Source organism: Erinaceus europaeus, chromosome 6 (genome assembly GCF_950295315.1).
Source record: "Erinaceus europaeus chromosome 6, mEriEur2.1, whole genome shotgun sequence".
Classification (NCBI taxonomy): Eukaryota; Metazoa; Chordata; class Mammalia; order Eulipotyphla; family Erinaceidae; genus Erinaceus; species Erinaceus europaeus.
The window spans coordinates 45,132,749-45,152,893 of NC_080167.1; the positions used below are offsets into that span (position 1 = coordinate 45,132,749).

Sequence of the window (20,145 nt, forward strand, 5' to 3'; positions counted from 1 at the left end):
TAGGATCTTTAAAACCGTTCATAATGAAGGAGACATTGGATTTCCGTTAGCATTCGATCCCGACCGTGCGGTGGACGGGGCCAGGACTGTCCCTTCTGGAGGTGGCAGCCCTGGGGGAGGGCTTATTACACTTACAATGAGGGAGGTAGAATGGGCAAAAAAAAAAAAAAAAAAAAAACTGGGAAAGGGGCGGCGCGCGGTCCTCGCTCACTCTCAGCTCCACCTGGCTGAGCCCGCGCCCAGCCGCAGCCGCAGCAGCAGGCGCTAACAGCCTCTGGCCCCGCCCCGCCCGGCGACCGCCAGAGGGCGCAAGCGCTGGCGGCCCCGCCCCGTGCACGCGTGCGCCAGGGGGCGTTCCCGCGCCAGACATCAGCAATCAATCCGGGAGCGGCGGGTTCGGCGCGGCGTGCTCGGTGGCGGCGGCTCTGAGTTCCCGGGCGTCGGTGGACAGTGGTGGGGCCGAGGCGTGGCCAGTGAGGTTTCGGGTCGCGGCGTCGGGCTCCGAAGGCTATAGAGGCGTGGGAACGAAGAGGAGGAGGATGGCGGAGGCGGCCGACAAGCTCTACCGGGTGGAGTACGCCAAGAGCGGACGCGCGTCTTGCAAGAAATGCAGCGAGAGCATCGCCAAGGACTCGCTCCGGATGGCCATCATGGTGCAGGTGCGGGCGCGCTGGCCGCTTTGTGCGAGTTGGGCTGCCGCCGCGGCCGCAGGCTGGGCCCTCGGGCGGGGTCCTGCGCATCTCGCGGGAAAAGCCCGCGAAAGGCAGCCCGGGGCCCGGCGCCTTGTGCTTTGGAACCTCCTTCCCGGCCTAGCGGCGCCAGTTTGTTTTGCTGCCATTGGGGGGTGGGTTGGCGTGCGGGGGAAGCCGGTCTGTGACCTGCCTCTGGGACAAGATTTCTGCCCCACGTTGATGGCGACTGGCATGGATTTGTTGTTAGGTTTTTTTTTTCCCCCCTCAAAGCCTATTTTGGGCTTACACACCCGATCACACTCTCTCTCCCTTTTTTTTTTTTTAGATCATGCAAAACTATGCAAGTCACTGGTATTTCTGTACAGTCTCGTCTGTGGTTTAAAATAACATTCCCCCACAGCCCCCAGGTTCGCAGCTACGCTCTTTCTGATGCATTTGCAGCCAGCCATCTGGATCGAGTGAGACGGGGCAGGGGGTGGGGGATTTCTCCACATAAAGAGGTTTTCCCCCGTTCAGTGTTGTTGTTGAGGCTTCTAGGGACCCCTGGAAAGGCTTCTCTCCATCCACCTTCTAGTTCGCTTCTGTCTACCTGAGATGTTGGGTTCCACCTGCCCTGTCTTCCCCTCCCTGCAGCAGAAAACTGTTACCCAGACTTAGTGGCAAACGCTAGAAGAAGAAGTGCTCATGGTCGATGATGTAGTACCCAAGCCCAGGATGGACCTCGAATACATAGAGACAGTGTTACAGAAATGATCCCCAAAGCACAAGACGAGCGAGTTCTTGGTGAAAGGAGTTTATTACACCAGTGTGTAAGAGACTCCAGATCACTCCGGGAAGTTCTCCCCGCACCTTCGAAAAGCACAGTTTTATTGAGGTCCCCCTCCCCAAAGGGGTGGAAGGAGCAGGTTTGTTTCACTACTACAAAGTAGGCAGAAACAGACCAAGGCATCTTTCACGTAATTGTTATAAATCTTCCTTATCTGTGGCCTTGGTTAAAGAAAGGGGAGAGAGAGAACTAGTGTCTGATATGTATCAGTCTTGAGACTGCTGAATTTACTCCCTAGTAATCTAACCTAAGTACCGTTGTCTCAGGCCCATTAGTTTAGGGAGGAGGGATAGCAACTACTCACTGTTTTAATTGCCAGAAGATCAAACACAAAGGAAGTTCAGTCTTAAGCTTTATGTCTCCATATCAGACAGGAAAGGCACTTCTCCAGCAGGCACATAGATTTGGAGAGTATGCACTCTGTTTATCTGTTTCCTATAATAGCAAAGTAAGTTTATGAAGTAAAAAATATGTTGGAGGTTTGTTATAAACCTCACAAAAGAAAAAAGTCTGACAGAATGGCTCAGTAGTCAGTGCTGTGCTGCCTGTTCTCTGCTTATATACTCTTCAGTTGAGCTCTTGGAGACATTGGGGAAGCAATGTGCCACCTTGGCGACAGTGTTAAGTGTGAAGCTGTTTATCTTTTGCTATTCAGAGTGGCTGAAGGCTAACTGTTGGTTTTTGCCTTGTAAATGCCTGAAGCCTGGTTTTTATTTTTCTTCTCTGAACTGATGCTATCTTGTCAGCCTGGCCAAAGGCCTTATTTTATAAATAATTTTATGACACAGCAGCAACGGTAGCTTGGTTCCCTCCTCTGTCCTCACATTTTGCTTGAGGCAGTAGGCTGTTTGTTTGAGTCTTGGCTGGTTCTCCTAATACTTGGTGTGGAGAGGACTGTGCACCAAGTGGTTTGCTGCTTTCCTTGCGGATTGTGACAGGGGCTACTCTGACCTGCCTCTTCAAGGTCTTCCCAACTCAGTGCCTGGCTCACAGTCCCAGAGTTAGGAACCTAAGCCTCATTGCACCTGTGACTTAGGTTTTGCCATGTCGCTTTATAGGTGGTCAGGACATCTCGGAAAGGTCATTTAACCACCCCCACTCCAGAAGTATGGTTGTTTTGCAGTGCCATAAAGCTCATGAAATTCTGTAGTCCAGTAGGCTTTTTAATGTTTTGGTCATTATTTGAATGCAGTAGGTCTCCTTTGTGAATCTAGTTTGTGTGTATTTTTTAAAATTTTATTTATTTATTGGATAATAGAGATAGCCAGAAATCAGAAGGGAAAGGGGGGAGTAGAGAGAAACAGAGACACCTGCAGCACCTCTTAACTCAGCGCTTTCCCCCTGCTGGTGGGGACTGGGGGCTTGAACCTGGGTCCTTGCACATGGTAACAAATGCTCTCAACCAGGTGTTCCACCACCCAGCCCCAGTTTTGTTTTGTTTTTTAATTTTTTTTTTTATGGGTGTCCTTCCATTAGAAAAGAAGAAGAAGAAGAAGAACATCCTTGGGCTTCAGAGAACTAGAAAGAAACCTGTTTTGTTAAGGACTGTGTGGAAGGGAGGCCACAGATGGAGAAAGACAGGAGTTAACTGGACCTGGGTTGGCTCCTTGGGGGACTCGCTACTAGCTCCTAAAGATAAATGACTAAGGCACACTCGATAGTGGGAGGAACTCCTTGTTATTAAAAGTAATTTTTGTTTTTTCCTTTGAAACCTAGTAGTTGGGGTGGAGTCTTGTAGGCTTGGTGGCGGCCCAAAAGAAAGAAGCCTTTCTGTTCCTACGGGGCGTTAAGTACCTTCTTTTACATTTGTATGAGAGGGTTCTTGGTGCCTCCGGAGTACCTGACACAAGTCTGCTTGGTGGGTGGGTCCGGGTTGGGCCGCCTGGCCCTCCCAACCTTGGGGATGGAGGGGCGGGGTTTTTGAAAGACTACAGTGCTTTTTACCCTGTGGCACGTTGCGGTTCTGCTCCCGGAGCGAAGTAGGCTTTTCTAGGCTTTGCGTGGCCAGTTTTATACTGCAGCAAACACCAAGGTCCCTACTGCCTGGCAGGTACTTCAGTGAGTCATTGCCAAGGAAACAGCCAAAGCTTCTGCCTCTTGTTCTAGCCAGGTGGCTGCCGAGTGAAGGAGAAAGACTCACAACCCTGGACAAACTCCTTCTCTGCCTTCTTGTGCCACGCCTAAGGCCTTGCCCCGGGTAAGGGCTATTTATCCACTGGGCAAGTCCCCTGAGCTTGTGTGTCTGAGTGATGCCTTTCAGGGGCCCCCACACCCAGATTAAGGTATAAGCTGCAGGTAGAGCCAAGAGAGATGCCACACACAGCCTCGGCTGTCAGCCTGGGGCAGAGCCACTGAGTGTGCTTTCAGAGCTGCCCTCCGAGGTCTGGGACATAGTAGCAGGAGCCACTGTTCAGTTCAGAAGGAGCATCTTTTCTCCACCAGGGATTTCACCATCCTTCACTGCCCTCCATGAGCTGGCATTCACCGTTAATCTCTCCAGTGGTTCATTCATTCATTGTGAGAGCTGGGGGGGGGGGTACTTTTTGCAGAGAACTGGGGAACTTTTCAGGCTACCCCTTGCCTCCACAACTCTGCGTCAAGTATCTCTCTTTTTTTTTCCCTTTTTTTAAAAATATTTATTTTCCCTTTTGTTGCCCTTGTTGTTTAACATTATTTTGGTTATTGATGCCGTTGTTGTTGGATAGGACAGAGAGAAATGGAGAGAGGAGGGGAAGACAGAGGGGGAGAGAAAGACAGACACCTGCAAACCTGTTTCACCACTTGTGAAGCGACTCCCCAGCAGGTGGGGAGCCAGGGACTGGGATCCATACGCTGGTCCTTGCGCTTTGTGCCACCTGTGCTTAACCCGCTGCACCACTGCCGACTCCGGTCCAGTATATTGGGGGGGGGTTGGCTGGGCAGTGTGGTGGAAAGAACTGAGATGTCAGATTCCATTGTGTAATAACCACTATCACTCCCATCTGAAATGGAGGTGCTGGATTCCACTCAGGACACTTGGCTTCGGGCACAGGCAGTGTTGGTCCCACTCTTAGAAATCACTGTCACCATCCATCCATTCCATAAAGCCAGGTGATGTGGGGTTCTGGCACTGACAGAAGCAAGTCTCTTTGGATGGGACACCCCCTTCCCCACAAGGCTGGGCAACCCAGTTTCTGCATCTGACGTGGCGCTTCCCACCACAATGAAAGGCTTGTGGGGCCAGAGTCCAGGAAAGTACCCCTGTCTGTCGGTCCTTACCTCTCCTGAGAGTAGGCCAAGCAGCTTTCAAAACTGATGGGGGACAATTTGGAGGAGAAACATGGGGCAAGAGGCTCTTTGTCAGCCATTTGCTGAGTTGTGCTCTTTTGTGCAGATAAAGAAGTGGATACGCCTGGTTGCTGAGCTGGGGGTTAACTTACCCATTTCCTTCTCTCTAGTCACCTATGTTCGATGGAAAAGTTCCCAACTGGTACCACTTTGCCTGCTTCTGGAAGATTGGCCACTCCATCCGTCAGCCTGATGCCGAGGTGGACGGCTTCTCCGAGCTGCGTTGGGACGACCAGCAGAAGGTCAAGAAGACAGCGGAGGCCGGGGGCTTGTCAGGTGCGTGCAGACCCCAGAGCTGGAGATGGTGAGGGGAGGGTCTCTACTCTCACATGAAGGAGAAAATGGTACCAGTGCTGCCCTCTCTCTTCCTTACTGACCTGGCATGATCTACTAGAGGCTGCTTTATTTTTCCAGATGCTGGAAATGTAGCCTTTGTTTTGCATAGAGACAGACATTGAGAGGAAAGAGGGAGAGAGATCATTGTAGTACTGCTTCACTACTTGTGAAGCTTCCCCCCTGCAGGTGGGCACCTGTAGCTTGAACCCAGGTCCTTGCACACGGTAAATGTGTGTGCTCAACCAGGTGCACCACCACCACCCGGCTTCAAAATGCAGACTTGAAACAGTGATTGTCCTATGTTCCTCTTTAACACTATGTTTTAGATTCCAAACAAAATTCTGCAGACACTTCGAAACATTCCCCTTTACAGCCCCTGCACCCCTGCATACCAGTGCCCCACCACCACCACCACCGCCCACCAGAGTGGTCAGCCCTCATGGTCAGTGTGCAGACGGATTGCACACCTTTTGAGTTGTCATCACCAAAGCCCATAGTTGACATTCTAACTCGCATTGATTTCCATTTGATGGGTTTGGATACATGTACAGAAAGGTGTATCACACTGTCCTACAGAGTGCTTTCCTGCCTAAGGAGCCCCTGTGCCCTGCCTCTTCATTCTGTTTCTCCCCCAGGAGCCCATAGCAGTTGTTGGTCTTTTTACTGTTACTGTGGCTTTGCTTTTCTAGGTCATATCCTTGAATTATGCAGAATGTAGCCTTTCCAGCTTGGCTTCTTTCACTGAGTAAAGGCTCTTAAAGTTCCTGCCTATCATGACAATAGATTCATAGCTTGATATCTTGTTTTCTTTTCAGTGCTGAATAATAAAATAATCCATTGTGTGGCTGTACCAGCTTCTGGATCTGTTCACCCGCTAGAAACATCTTGTTTGCTTGGAAATTTCAGCCATCCAAGCTAAAGCTGCCATAAACATATGTCTTGGGTCCCTTTGGTTAATGTTAGAGTGCGATTTCTGGATCAAATGCTAGGAGTGTCCTGTTTTATAAGAAACTTCCAGGCAACTTTCCATCCTGGCCAGTTTGCATTCCCTACAGCGGTGAGTGAGAGGTCACATCCCCGCTGACATTTTTTGTTAGGGTTCCATTTCTTAGCCATTTCAGTAGGTATATAGCCACTCAGTGTTTTACTTATTAAAATTTTATTTTATGAGAGAGAGGTCAGAGCACAGCTTGCTCTGTCATGAAGTGGTACTGGGGACCAATGCATGCAAGTCCTGTCTACCCATTGAACCACTTCCCTGGCCACAGGATCTGTGGTCCCATAATGTCACATGAGCGTTTCTCCATAGGCTTGTTTATCTGTACTTTTTTTTTCTTTTTTAGCTTTATTATTCGGGTGATATTTATTTTTGGATGGAAGCAGAGAAATTAAGAGGGATGGGGAAGGTAGAAAGACCTGTAGCTCTGCTTCACTACTTATGAAGCTTCCCACTTCACAGGCAGGGCCTGGGGTATTGAACCCAGATCCTCGTCCACTATAGCATATACTCTACTGGGCACACCACCTGGTCCCTAATTAAGATTTATTATTTATTAATGGAAGAGGAGAGAGAACCATAGCATTCCCCTGGCATATGTAATGCTAAGGATTGAACTCAGGACTTTAGACTTGAGAGTCCAAAGTTCTATCCACTGCACCACTTCCCAGGCCCCTGTACATTTTTAAAATTTTATTGAGGGATAAATGTTTTGTTCCTCTGCATTTTTAGTGAAGAAGCTGTTCACCATTTCATATTTGTGACTTTTTTTTAATCCTTGTATATTTTGGATAGCAGTTCATTATGAGCTGTGTCTTTTTGCAAATATTTTCTCCCAGTCTGCTTTTCATCCTCTTGACATCATTCAGAGAGCTGAATTTTTTAAATTTACTTTTTATTTATTTATTGGATAGAGGCAGCCAGAAATTGATAGGAAAGGGGATGACAGAGGGAGAGAGAGATACCTGCAGCCCTGCTTCACCATTTGCAAAGCATTCCCTGATGCAGGTGGGGTCTGGGGGCAGGGGTTCAAACCCAGGTCCTTGCCCATTGTAACATGTACCCTTCACCAGGTGCACTGCCACCCGGCCCCATGAGAACTGAATTTTTGTTTTTGCCTCCAGGATTATCCCCTGGGCTTGGTGCCTGCACTACTGCTCCTGGAGGCCATTTTTCCCATTTTGTTGCCCTTGTAGTTTTATTGTTACTGCTGTCATAGCTGTTGTTATTGTTGGATAGCACAGAGAGAAATAAAGAGAGGAGGGGAAGACAAAAAAACACCTACAGACCTGCTTCACCACTTGCAAAGCGGCCCCCTGCAGGTAGGGGACTGGGGGCTCAAACCAGGATCAGTACGCCGGTCCCTGCACTTTGCGCCATGTGTGCTTAACCCGCTGTGCTACCGCCCAGCCCCCTGAAATTTAATATTGTGATGAAGTTCAGTTTAGTTATTTCATGGTTTGTGTCTTTGGTGCTGTATTTAAAGCCATCAATTTTTATTTACTTTTGATAGAGATTGAGAGGGATGGTTGGGAGAGACAAAGACACCTGCAGCACTACCTCACCATTCATGAAGTTTAACCCTGCAGGTTGGGTCCGGGGGATTGAACCCAGGTCCTTGCTCATTGTCATGTGTGCTCTACCAGGTGCATGACTGCTCACTCCCGTAGTCATCACTGTATTATCCAGGCTCATGTAGACCTCTTTGCAACATCTTCTAGAGTCCTATAATTTTGTGTTTTACATTTAAATCTGTAGTTAGTTTTTAGCTCATTTTTGTGAAGGATATGGAGTCTGTCTGGGTTCACCTTTCTGCATGCAGTTTGTCCCATTTCCAGCACCATTTGTTGAAAAGTCTATTTCTTCTCCATTGGTTACAATTACTACTTTGTTCCTCCATCCAGGAACAGTTGTTTGTTCCGTTTGTGTGTGTGTGTGTGTGGGGGGGGGGGGGGTCTATTTCTTTGTGCTCTGGTCTATTTGTCTGTCTAGTCTTTTTATTTACTTTTGCCAGAGCGCTGTTCAGCAATGGCTTATGGTGTGGTGTGGGAGATTGGACCTGGGACTTCAGAACCTCAGCCATGAGAGTCATTGTGCAATCTCCCCACCCTCGGTGCCTCATCTTTCACCAGCTCTTTAGACTTCGGGTTACTGTGGCTCTGGATCTTGACTTTGTTCCCTTGAACACCTTGCTGGTTCTTGTGGCTCATCTACCTCTCCACACACTTTAAAGGCCATTTAGTGATAGCCACAAGCCTAGCTGAGGGGCCTTCAATTTTTTTTCCCCCACCAGAGCACTGCTCAGCTCTGGTTTATGGTGGTGTGGGGAATTGAACCTGGGACTTGGGGGTCCTCAGGAATGAGAGTCTCTTTGCATTAACCATTATGCTATCCCCCTCCCCCCCCCCCCGCACCCCCCTGCTGCCCTTTAAATAGTGGTTTTTTCATCCTTTTTGGAAGATCTTCAAGACTGCATTCTCCCTCCCTCTTTTTTTTTTTTCCCTCTTTAAACTGACCCAGTTTCGTCTGTTCTTGTGATTCAGCCATCCCTCCTTGAGAAGCTATTTGTATCTGTGAAACTGCTTCTCTGCTTTTCTTCCTGCCACTGTCAGTGGGTTTGCCTCCCAAGTCTGTCTGATCAGCTAGAAACAGATCATAGAAACAGCTCAGAATTGTGAGTAAAAAAATACAGGAGTAAGAGAGTATCTTTCCTCTCCCATCCTCCTTACTCCCTTAGGACTTACTTTATGGGAAATCTAGAGAACAAGAAAGATCCAGAGTATCACTCTGGCATATCTTTATGCCAGGGATTGAACTGGGGGCCATGGGGTCGAGAGATCAAGGCTTTGTCTACTGTGCCACCTCCCAGGCTGTGAGAGTGCCAGTTTTGATAGACAATAGATATAGGGGGCCCGGCACTAGTGCACATAGTACTGTGCACAAGGATCAGTGCAAGGATCCAGGTTCAAGCCCTCTCCCCCACCTTCAGGGATGATGCTGCACAAGCAGTGAAGGAAGTCAGCAGGAAGTCTCCCCCTCCCCTCTCAATTTTTCTCTGTCGTATCGAGTAAAATGGGAAAAAGGGAAAAAATGGCCACCGATAGAGGATTTGCAGAGTCGGCACTGAACCCCAGTGATAACCCAGAGGCAGAGAAAGAGAGAGAGAAAATAGATATAAGGAGTTTTTCATACTCTGGTAGTTTTTTTTCCCTTTTGTATTCAGAATAGTGGGGATTATTCACAAGTGTAAAACTATATTATTTCTTAATAGGAAAAGACCTAACAGTTTTTCTATAAGCATTTTCCCCCCTAAAGATTAATTTATTTATCATGACAGGAGATTTCATTCTGACTTAAATGCCTGAGAATTGAACTTGGGACCTTAAGTGTGTGCCAGTTAAGATACCACCTATTAGAGAGCTGGGCGTTAGCGCAGTGGGTTAAGCACACGTGGTACAAAGTACAAGGACTGCCGTAAGGATCCTGGTTCAAGCCCCCGGCTCCCCACCTGCAGGGGAGTCGCTTCACAAGCAGTGAAGCAGGTCTGCAGGTGTCTATCTTTCTCTCCCCCCTTTGTCTTCCCCTCCTCTCTCCATTTCTCTCTGTCCTATCCAACAATGACGACATCAGTAACAATAATAACTACAACAATAAGACAAGGACAACAAAAGGGAATAAAGAAATAAATATTTTCTTTTAAAGATACCACCTATTAATTACCCAGAGATTTTTATCCAAAGGGCCTCATATATTTAACCGTGTGAAAAGGATAAATGATTCCAAGTTCTTTAATTCTGTTATAAACTAACATTAATGTAGTGGGTGTGTCTCCTTAGAACATATTTTTTTCTATTCAAAAATTGGTTTACCTATGTGAATCTTTTCCTGCAAAAAGGAGATCTTACCCTAAATATTAGCTTCTTTTAAAATTCTTATTTTGAATAGAGACAGAAATTTAGAGGAAAAGAGAAGGGAGAGAGGCACTGCAGCACTGTTTTACCACTTGTAAAGCTTCCTTCCTCCTCCTCCCCCCCAGGGAGACCAGGGGCTTGAATGCCGATCCTTGTTGTAACATCTGTACTCAACCAAGTACTCCACCACCTGTCCCCAGTATGGGGGGGGGACAATGACACACCTGTTGTTTTTTGTTTTTACCAGAGCACTGCTCATCTTTAGTTTATGGTGGTACAGGGAACTGAAACTGGGACTTTGGAGCCTAAAGCTTGAGAGTCTCTTTGTATAAGCATTATGCTATCTCCCCCATCCTGGATTAGGTTTTTTTGTTGTTGTTGTTTGTTTGTTTTTTAAAGTTCAGTCACTTTGTGGGGAAGATATCTATACCAGTACTTGCATCTTTTTTTTTTTTAATATTTATTTATTTGCTTTTGTTGCCCTCGTTGTTTTATTGTTGTAGTTATTATTGATGTTGTTGTTGGATAGGACAGAAAGAAAGGAGAGAGGAGGGGAAGACAGAGGGGGAGTGAAAGATAGACACCTGCAGACCTGCTTCCCCACTTGTGAAATGACTCCCCTGCATGTGGGGAGCTGGGGGCTCAAACTGGGATCCTTATTCTGGTCCTTTTGCTTTGCACCACTTGTGCTTTGCGCCACCTGCGCTTAACCCACTGCGCTACTGCCCAGCTCCAGGAAGAGTTTTTAAGGCCTTCTACATGTGTACCTGATTGTCTTTCAGAAACATTGCCTTAGCCCCCCTTCCACCAGCAGTGCCCACTGTACCCACTTCTCTCTTGCCTCCGGGTACGTTCCATTCCTGCTCTTTGCCCTACTGGAGCATTCTGTTACTATGATACAATTTACACTAGTTATTTGTGTTACTTTGATATTTGGATATATGTCCTTTGATTACTGAAATGTAAAAGATACTAATTTTTGGTGGCTAGGTGGTGACCCACATTATAGTGCTCAAGAACCCAGGTTCAAGCCCCCGTAACCCCCTGCAGGAAGGAAGCTTCACTAGTAGTGAAGCAGATCTGCAAGTGTCTGTCTCTCCCTGTCTGTCTCCCTCCCCCCTTAATTTCTCTCTAGCTGTAATAAATACATATGTATATTAAAAATAAGATACTGGGGGCTGGGGGGGAGCTCAGTGGGTTAAGTGTACATTTGTGCGAAGCGCAAGGACCAGCATAAGAATTCAAGTTTGAGCACCAGGCTCCCCCCTTACAACCCCCACCTGCAGGGGGAAAGCTTCACAAGTGGTGAAGCAGGGCTGCAGGTGTATTTCTGTCTCTCTCTCCTACTTACTCACCCCTCCTCTCAATTTCTGACAGTCTATCCAATAAATAAATAAAGATAATAAAGAAACTTCTCATTTAAAAAAAATAGCCTCTGGGAGCAGTGGGTTCATAGTGCAGGCACCGAGCCCCAGCAATAACCCTGGAGGAAAAAAAAATAAGATACTAATTCTTTGTCACATTTCACCAAAAAAAAAAAAATTTCTAGTATGACATTTGTCTTTTGATTTCTTGTATGTTTTGCCACCTTGAAGTTTCATCTTTGACTTTTGGTCATTTACTTCCTATTTATAGTGTCTGTTTTTAAAATCTTTCCTGTAGAATTCAACAACTCACAGTTCTGTGCACATATGTTTTAGCAGAGCACACTGCTCAACTCTGGCTTATTCTGGTGCTGGAGATTGAACCTGGGACCTCAGAGCATCAGTCACTAAAATCTTCACACAACCACTATGCTATCTGCCCAGCTGCATTTAGTGAGTTTTGCCAGATGCGCACATCCCATAGGACATTTCTGTTACTTGTGCCCTAAGTCAGTCCTTTCTCCCACTTAGGTAATAACCAGTGTGCTAATTTTGTACGTGTGTGTGTGTGTGTGTGTTTAAACTGATTTATTAGCATGAGAGAGAAGGAGATATGAGAAGAACAAGAGTATCAATGTGGTATATGTGATGCCAAGAATAAAACTCAGAACCTCATGCCCTTAAGTTCAATACTCAGATTGCTTCACCATGATTTAGGATTTTTCATTTTAGAAGGGAATAGTGTGTTTCTCATAAGCCTTTATTCGGCTCAGCTTATCCATGCATCATCAATTCTTTTTTATTGCTGAGACAGTCCTTTGTTTGAATATGCCACCATTTGTTTACCCATTCTCTTGTTGATAATGGTTGGGCCCTTGCCAATTTGAGTTGATTGCAGCTACAATTAATATTTGTATACTAGTCTCTCTTTTTTAATTAAGGACCACCCTAACATTTTATTCAGGGCCACAGCTTAAGCCCAGAGAAGGGAGCAGCTCACATGGCAGATTTGTGCTCAGCTTTTTAAAGAAGCTGTATAAGTGATTTCCAGAGTGGTTATACTATTATATACTCCCCCCAGAGAACATGATGAGTATGTGAGTTTCCGTTCCCCCACATCTGTGCCAGCAGTGTGTAATTATGTCTACAGGCACTCTCCCCACTGAGCTATTTCCCTGACTCAAGGTACTGCCTTGCCTTCAATGTTTATCTTGTCAAGTAAAAAGTATAATGGCAATTAGAACATGTAGCTCAGTATTAGAAGACAGGACTTGCATACTGGTGGGGTGTTGTTTTATCCTTGACACCACCATAAATGTGAGCCGAACAATACTCTGATCTCTGATCTTTTTTACTTTTTCCTTGATGTCGTGCCTTTTTGCTCTGCTTGATCCCACTGTACCCAGCAGACACACACACACCCCACCCCCACCCCCCCGCTATCCCTCAACATCAGATAGAAAGCAGAGAGCTTCTACAGCGCCTCTCTCCTGTGGCTCCAGGGACTCAGTTATGTCCTACATGGCAAAATGTACAGTCTACCAGGTGGACTCTCCCAACCCCTCAATCTTTATTGTATGTGTGTTGCTGGGGCCTCACTGCTCTGGGCTGGCATTTTCAGGTAGAGACCAGAAAAAGGGGAAGAGAAATCACAGCACTAAGGCTTCCTCCACTGCAGTGGGGGCCCTACCTTGAGCATGCATTACATGCACTATGCCAACCCAAAACTTTTTTTCTTCACTTTTTTGGGAAAATACTGATTTACAAGACACATCATGGGGACAGTTTCACATTCTGGTCTGTGTGAGTTGTTTTTTTTTTTTTTTTTTTTTTAATTTATAAATGGAAACACTGACAAAACCATAGGTTAAGAGGGTTACAGTTCTCACCACCAGAGCTCTGTATCCCATCCCCTCCCCTGATAACTTTCCTATTCTTTATCCCTCTGGGAGTATGGACCCACAGTCATTATGGGATGCAGAAGGTGGAAGGTCTGGCTTCTGTAATTGCTTCCCTGATGAACATGGACATTGGCAGGTCGATCCATACTCCCAGCCTGTCTATCTTTCCCTAGTGGGGCAAGTCTCTGGGGGAAGCGGAACTCCAGGACACATTGGTAGGGTCGTCTGTCCAGCACTTCTTAACAGAAGGTGACCAGGGGATCTGACCAGGGGATCTCAGCAGACAGAACACAGGATTTGCTGTCAAAGAGCATCTAAGCTTTATTTATTATTTTTAAAGATTTTATTTATTAATGAGAAATGAGGAGGGAGAAAGAACCAGACATCACTCTGGTACATGTGCTGCCAGGGCCTGAACTCAGAACCTTATGCTTGAGAATCCAATGCTTTATCCACTGAGCCACCCCTCCCAGACCACAAGTACCTCATGTTTTATCTCCAATAGCAAATCTGGACCGGTCCTTTGGCCACCCTTTACACACACACACACACACACACACACACACACACACACACACACACACACACACTGAATCTTAAGGAGGAAATAAACTTACTACAGCACCTAATCAGTACTTTTCAAAGCAAGGGAGAGGCTTTCCAAGGAAATAGAAGAGCTGGAGAGTGAAGAGTGAGGCAGCCATCTGCTGGCACTGTGCTGCTACAGGAGCCTGTCCGAGCAAGCTCTCTAGTTCATTGCCAGGGCAAAAAGCTCAGTACAACAAGCACAGTTGTTGGAAGCAGATAGGGAGGTGCTGAAACAACAATAGCAGCACAGAGCACAGGTCTGTCCTGGGCAGTGGTGGCAGGCACAGGCCTCTGGAGACTGGAGAGCTGAGTGTTTCTGTGCTTGGATTCTAGGCAAAGGAGTTGGCAGCAAGGCGGAGAAGACGCTGGGGGACTTTGCAGCAGAGTACGCCAAGTCTAACAGGAGCACGTGCAAGGGCTGCATGGAGAAGATCGAGAAGGTGCGAGCTGGAGGGCGATGGTGTGGGCTTCTTGCCCTGCTTTTTGTCAGCTGCCTCAGGCCAGAGGTGCTATCTCAGCGCCTGCGGTTAGAAGATAATGAAGTGGCGCTGGCAGGATAGCTCACCTAGAAGGGTCCCTACTTTGCCATGTATATAAGCCACATTCCAGTCCTGGGCATACCATGCGGTACTGGGGAGGCTTTGGTGGTACATATCCCCCCCCCCCCCCCATCTATTTGCTTTTGGTCATTGCCACTCTGGGCTGACATTTTCAGAGCTAGAGAGAGAAAGAGGTAGCCGGATGGTGGTATACCAGATCAGGCACATAAATTATATATAGTGTACAAGGACCCAGGTTTAAGCCCCTGGTCCCACCTGCAGGGGGGTGGGGGGGACTTTACAAGCTGCAGTGTCTCTCAGCCTCTCTCTATTGCTCCTTCCCTTCTCAATTTCTCTCTGTTTCTATCTAATAATAAATAAACATGTTACCTTTATTTATTGAATAGAGACAGCCAGAAATGGAGAGGGAAGGGAGTGATGGGGGAGAGAGAGAATGCAAGTGGGGGCTTGAACCTGGGTCCTTGATTGTAACATGTGCGCTCAACCAGGTGTGCTAGCACCCAGCCCCCTTTTTAATTTTTTTTTGTATCCTATTTATTTATTGGAAATAAATGTATTTTAAAAAGAGAAAAAGAGGCCACAGCACCAGAGCTTCCTCCAGTGCGGTGAGGGCCAGACTGGAATGCCAAAGCAGCCGCTTTATCCAAGTGAGCTGTGTCACCGGCTCTTCCCCTCTTATCTGTCTGAAAAAGTCAACCGAGCACTGGGAAGTCCTAGCAAAAGAAAAATAAAGGACACTTGGGCTGGGCGGTGGTGCACCCAGTTAAGCACACATTTGCACTAAGTGCAAGGATCCAGGTTTGAGCGCCCAGCTCCCCACCTGCAGGGGGGTCGCTTCACAGGTGGTGAAACAGGTCTGCAGGTATCTTTCTCCCTCTCTATCTCACCCTCCTCACTCAATTTCTCTGTCCTGTCCAATAAAATGGGGAAAATGACCACCAGGAGCAGTGGATTCATAATGCAGGCACCAAGCCCCATCGATAAACCTAGAGGTAGAAGAAGAAGGGAAAAAAAAGGAAGGAAGGAACTCCAGTGCACTCCTTGCATATGGGAAGTCCCAGATTTGATCTCTGACACCACATAGGACAGAGACTTTGCTCTTTCTCTCACACATACAAGAGATCTTTTATGTTGTTGCTGTTGTCGGAGTTTTATTTGTTTATTATGAAGGGCGAGAGAGAGAGCCAGAGCCTCACCATGCATGTGCTATACCTGGGACCAAACTCAGGACCCCGTGTTTCTAAGTGCAGCATTGTGCTCTAGCTACCTCTGAGGCTGCAATTTAAAAAACACAAAACAAAACAAAAAAACAGAAGTACGGTGATGATCTATAGGCAGTTCCAGCCCTGATTCTTCATAGCCCCGTCCTATGTCTGTCTGCATCCTATCCACTTCTAGTTTCTGAAGAATCTCAGTGGGCAGGGCTAGATAGCATAATGGTCATGCAAAGAGCCTCTCATGCCAGAGGCTACAAAGCCCCAGGTTCAATCCCCTGCACCACTATTAGCCAGAGTTGAGTATTGCTCTGGTAAAATAAATAAACAGAAAGAAGAATCACAGCTGGCCAGGCAGAGTGGCCACTTGGAATAGGGGGCAGGCTGGTGCCATCCAGCTGCATCTCCCCTGTTTCATGTAAAGGTTCCAGTCACCGCACTTGAGGCCGCCATGGGTGATTTCTGCCTTCTGGCTGTGTTGGTCAGGAAACTGAGAGGCAAGCTCAGGGATGGAAGGGAGACCTGTGCCCTCCAGCCTTGTTGCCCTTCTCCAATCTTTTGTAAATATTCCGGTCAATTAGTTTCAGGCCCTGAGAGCAGGGTTCTGCCCCCTCAGAGTATTGAACAGGAAATTGAAGCAGACCATATATTGAGAAGGGTGGGGCGGGCAGGTAGCACTGTGGGCTAAGTGCACAGGGCACACGAAGCACAGGGCCCAGCATAAGGATCCAGGTTTAAGCCCCCTACAACCCACCTGCAGGGGAGTCGCTTCACAGTCAGTGAATCAGATCTGCAGATGTCTTTCTCTTTCCTTCTTCACTCTAAATTTCTCTTGTTTTAACAAATAAAATAAATAAATTATGTGGTCCGGGAGGTGGCGTAATGGATAAAGCATTGTATTCTCAACCATGAGGTCCCGAGTTGGATCCCCAGCAGCACAAGTACCAGAGTGACGGCTGGTTCTTTCTCTCCTTTCTTTCTCATGAATAAATAACTTAATTATTTTTAAAAAGGTAAATTATTAAGAATCATAAGGCCAGAGAGGCCCAGGCATACCTGGTAGAGCACATATATTACCATGTGAGAAGACCCAGGTTCAAAACACCACCACCACCACCCCCCACCCCCCCGCCGCCGCCCCATCTCCATGGAGAAGCGTCACAAGCAGTGAAGCAGGCAACTCTCCCTAGCCCGTGCAGTGGCGTCCTGGGTGTTGGTCAGGCCAAGCTCCGCAGGTACATACCATGTGCTCTTCTGCTGCTACGGTCAAGCAGAACCTCTTCAGGTAACTCTTGTCACCCCCTTCCTTGCCCAAGAAGGCAGGTAGGTGGTTAAAAGTTTACCCCATTTTAAGCAAGGGTTGCTAAGCTTGAGGATAGCACCATCTCTGGTGGCTAGAAAGAGTCAAACCCCTGCCCCCACTTCCCTCCTATGACACTAGTATGGGGCTCAAAACTGGGCCCCCCCACTGGTTAGACAGACTGACTAGGGTCAGCCATCATCTTGGCTTATCGCCTACAGGGTCAGGTGCGCCTGTCCAAGAAAATGGTGGACCCAGAGAAGCCCCAGCTGGGCATGATCGACCGCTGGTACCACCCAGACTGCTTCGTGAAGAAAAGGGAGGAGCTGGGCTTCCGGCTCGAATACAGCGCCAGTCAGTTCAAGGGCTTCAGTCTGCTTAGTGCAGAAGACAAGGAGACCCTGAAGAAGCAGCTCCCTGCCGTGAAGAGTGAAGGGTAAGTGTCAGGTCCCAGGGCTTCAGATGGGGTGACTGCAGAGGCTCCCAGGAGCCCCTGTTGTTCTTGCCTTCCCTGGCAATCTCCCGTCCGCATCTGCTCCCCAACAAAAGTCACATTACGTGACTGGTCTGCTGCCACTCTGAGTATTCATTCCCTTGGCCCTGTCTGACCCCTGTATAACCCACTTTTTTTTTTTTTTTTTTTTAAGACTTAGTTATTACTGAGGGAATAAGCCAAAGCATCACTCTGGCACACGGTGATGCCAGGTATCAAACTCAGGACCTTACTCATACAAGCTTAATGCATAGAAAAATATGTCGTGACCTTCCCACCAACCCAGTATTTATTATCCCTTCTTCCCCGGGGTAAGACATACTTCCAGGTCCCCAAAGTGTCCTCTATGGATGTGTTGCTGGGTGTCTGGTACTGGTGCTGACTAAGTAGTGCCCAGCCTCGGAAGAGGGATAAGAGTGTCCTGGGTGTAGAGTCCAGAATGGCTTGAGGTCTGAATGGTGTTAACATTGAGGATTGGAAAGCCTGTACGGAACTTTTTCACAAGTCCGCAGCTGCTCGTTCTTTCTGCTTTCCACCTGCTGTCTATATTCCAGCTCTAGGCTGGGAACCAGCACACCAAGGGAGGTGTGCTGTGCTGAGCATCATGCTTTTTGAGTAGTGAGTTAACCATATCAAGATGGGGGAGACCCCAGTAAATTGCCATCATACACTAGTTTTAGTTCACTGCAAGATACATGTGATTCTGGAAGGCATAATGAAGTCTGGGTCTGATTAAAACACCCTGCAAATGCTGTTACATGTGACAGAGGTACAGAGACGAGGCTTTCCCATGTCAGCAGCCTCACACATGCAGTTCCACGGCTCCCAGGGACAATATTTTCATTGTTAACTATTTCAGATAGACAGCAAGAGACAGGGCTGGGCGGGCGGTGGTGCACTGGGTTAAGCACACATAAGTGCAAGGAGATTGCCCAGTTCAAGCACCCAGATCCCCGCCTGCAGGGGGCTCGCTTCACAAGTGGTGAAGCTGGTCTGTAGGTATCTCTCTCTCCCTTTAATTTCTCTCTGTCCTACCCAAAAAGATTTTTAAAATGGCCACAAGTGCAGTGGATTCGTAGTGCAGATATTGAGCCCCAGCAAAACCCCTGGAGGCAAAAAAAGAAGAAGAAAAGAAAGAGCGGGAAAGCAAGAGAGACATAGTAGTAGAGCTTTCCCCCAGTGTGTGTCACAGTGATGCCATGTAGTGCTAGAGTTCAAAGCCAGACCCCGTTGCATAGGAAGACACGCACACGCACGCTTCGTGGTGAACTAGCTCATGGCCTTAAGGTATATTTCGGTTTGATGTTTCATCACCAGGCTTTCAATGATCCAGGCTGAATTTTTCTTTTTTTTTAAGCTCTGGTTTATGATAGTGCCAGGGATTGAACCTGGGGTTTTGGAGCCTCAAGCTTGAGAGTCTCTGCATAACCGTTATGCTTTCTCCCTTCCGCCCTCCAGAGAGGAGAGTGGGAATGACACCACAGCACCCAACCGTACCCATGTAGAGGGAACCTGGGCCATGTACATGTCAAAATGGGCCTCTCTCTTGGGCTTTTTGTTTGTTTGTAATCAGAGCAGTACTTAGTACTGGCATCCTGGGCCCAAGGGCTTCCCTGTGTTCAGTCACGAAGGACTGGGTCTCTGGTACAGTGCTTCCCCCTGTCTGCAGTCCTGCCCCTAAGCAACAGGCTTCACTGTAGCTCGAGAGTAGTCTCTGCCAGACCCTTCTAGCCAAGAACTATGTGGCGTTTCAGACACCAGATAAGGATTGATTCCTGGAGCCTGGACTGAGTCGTCTAAGGCTCCGGAGTATCCCTGACCCCTCATTAAGACGTTCCTGCCCTTGGGTTTCAGAGTTTGACCTCATACCCCATGTCTCTGATAGGAAGAGAAAAGGTGATGAGGTGGATGGAATGGATGAAGTGGCCAAGAAGAAAATTAAGAAAGAGAAAGACAAGGACAGTAAGCTTGAGAAGGCCCTGAAGGTGAGTTTTTTGAGTATTGTTTCTCCCTTTGCTTCCTCATTCAGGGAAGAAAGTTCAAGGAAATGTGTCCCATTTTCTAAGACCTTTAAAAATTTCCCCTGTTGGGTGTGTGGGGGTGGGGCGTAGTGCAGCCAGTAGAGTACATGCCTTACCATACACGGGGACCTAAATTCGAGCCCCTGACAGCACATGGGAGTACCGTGTGTGACAGCGGGGGAAGTGCTGTGAGTGGTGCTGTAGTGTCTCCCTATTCCCTCACTTTCCCTCCATGTTTCTGTCTGAAATGGAAAGGAAGAGATTCTACTAGAACAGGGAAATTGAGCATGTAGGAGGCCCAAGCGCGCATGTGCATGCACATGCGCGCCCGCGCGCACACACACACACACGTACACACGTACACACACGTACACACCGAATTCTCAGGTTGATTGTGGCTGTTAAGTAGTGATGGTTTTTTCCTTTCTCTAGGTTATGTTCTCTCTTTCGAAGAATGTTTAAGTGAGGTGCTAGAGAAGGAACTTGAGGCTTCGTATATGTGCAGAAGCACTGCACAGCCTTTTTCATTCAGTTTTTTAAAATTTGATATGAGAGCAAACCAGAGCATCACTCTGGCACATATGATGCTGAGGATCAAACTTGGGATCTCACACT

The 20,145-nt window shown here is 47.5% G+C and overlaps 1 protein-coding gene across 1 annotated transcript in view; it reads left to right on the forward strand.

The window, feature by feature from the left end:
- The first annotated feature begins 372 nt into the window (after window positions 1-372).
- Window positions 373-20,145, forward strand: part of PARP1 (poly(ADP-ribose) polymerase 1) — a 47,669-nt gene continuing 27,896 nt past the window's right edge. The window contains 5 exon segments of the mRNA XM_060192112.1: window positions 373-659; window positions 4,956-5,121; window positions 14,276-14,382; window positions 17,238-17,452; window positions 19,395-19,494. Coding sequence (XP_060048095.1) covers window positions 540-659; window positions 4,956-5,121; window positions 14,276-14,382; window positions 17,238-17,452; window positions 19,395-19,494 — 708 coding nt within the window. The 5' untranslated portion in view covers window positions 373-539.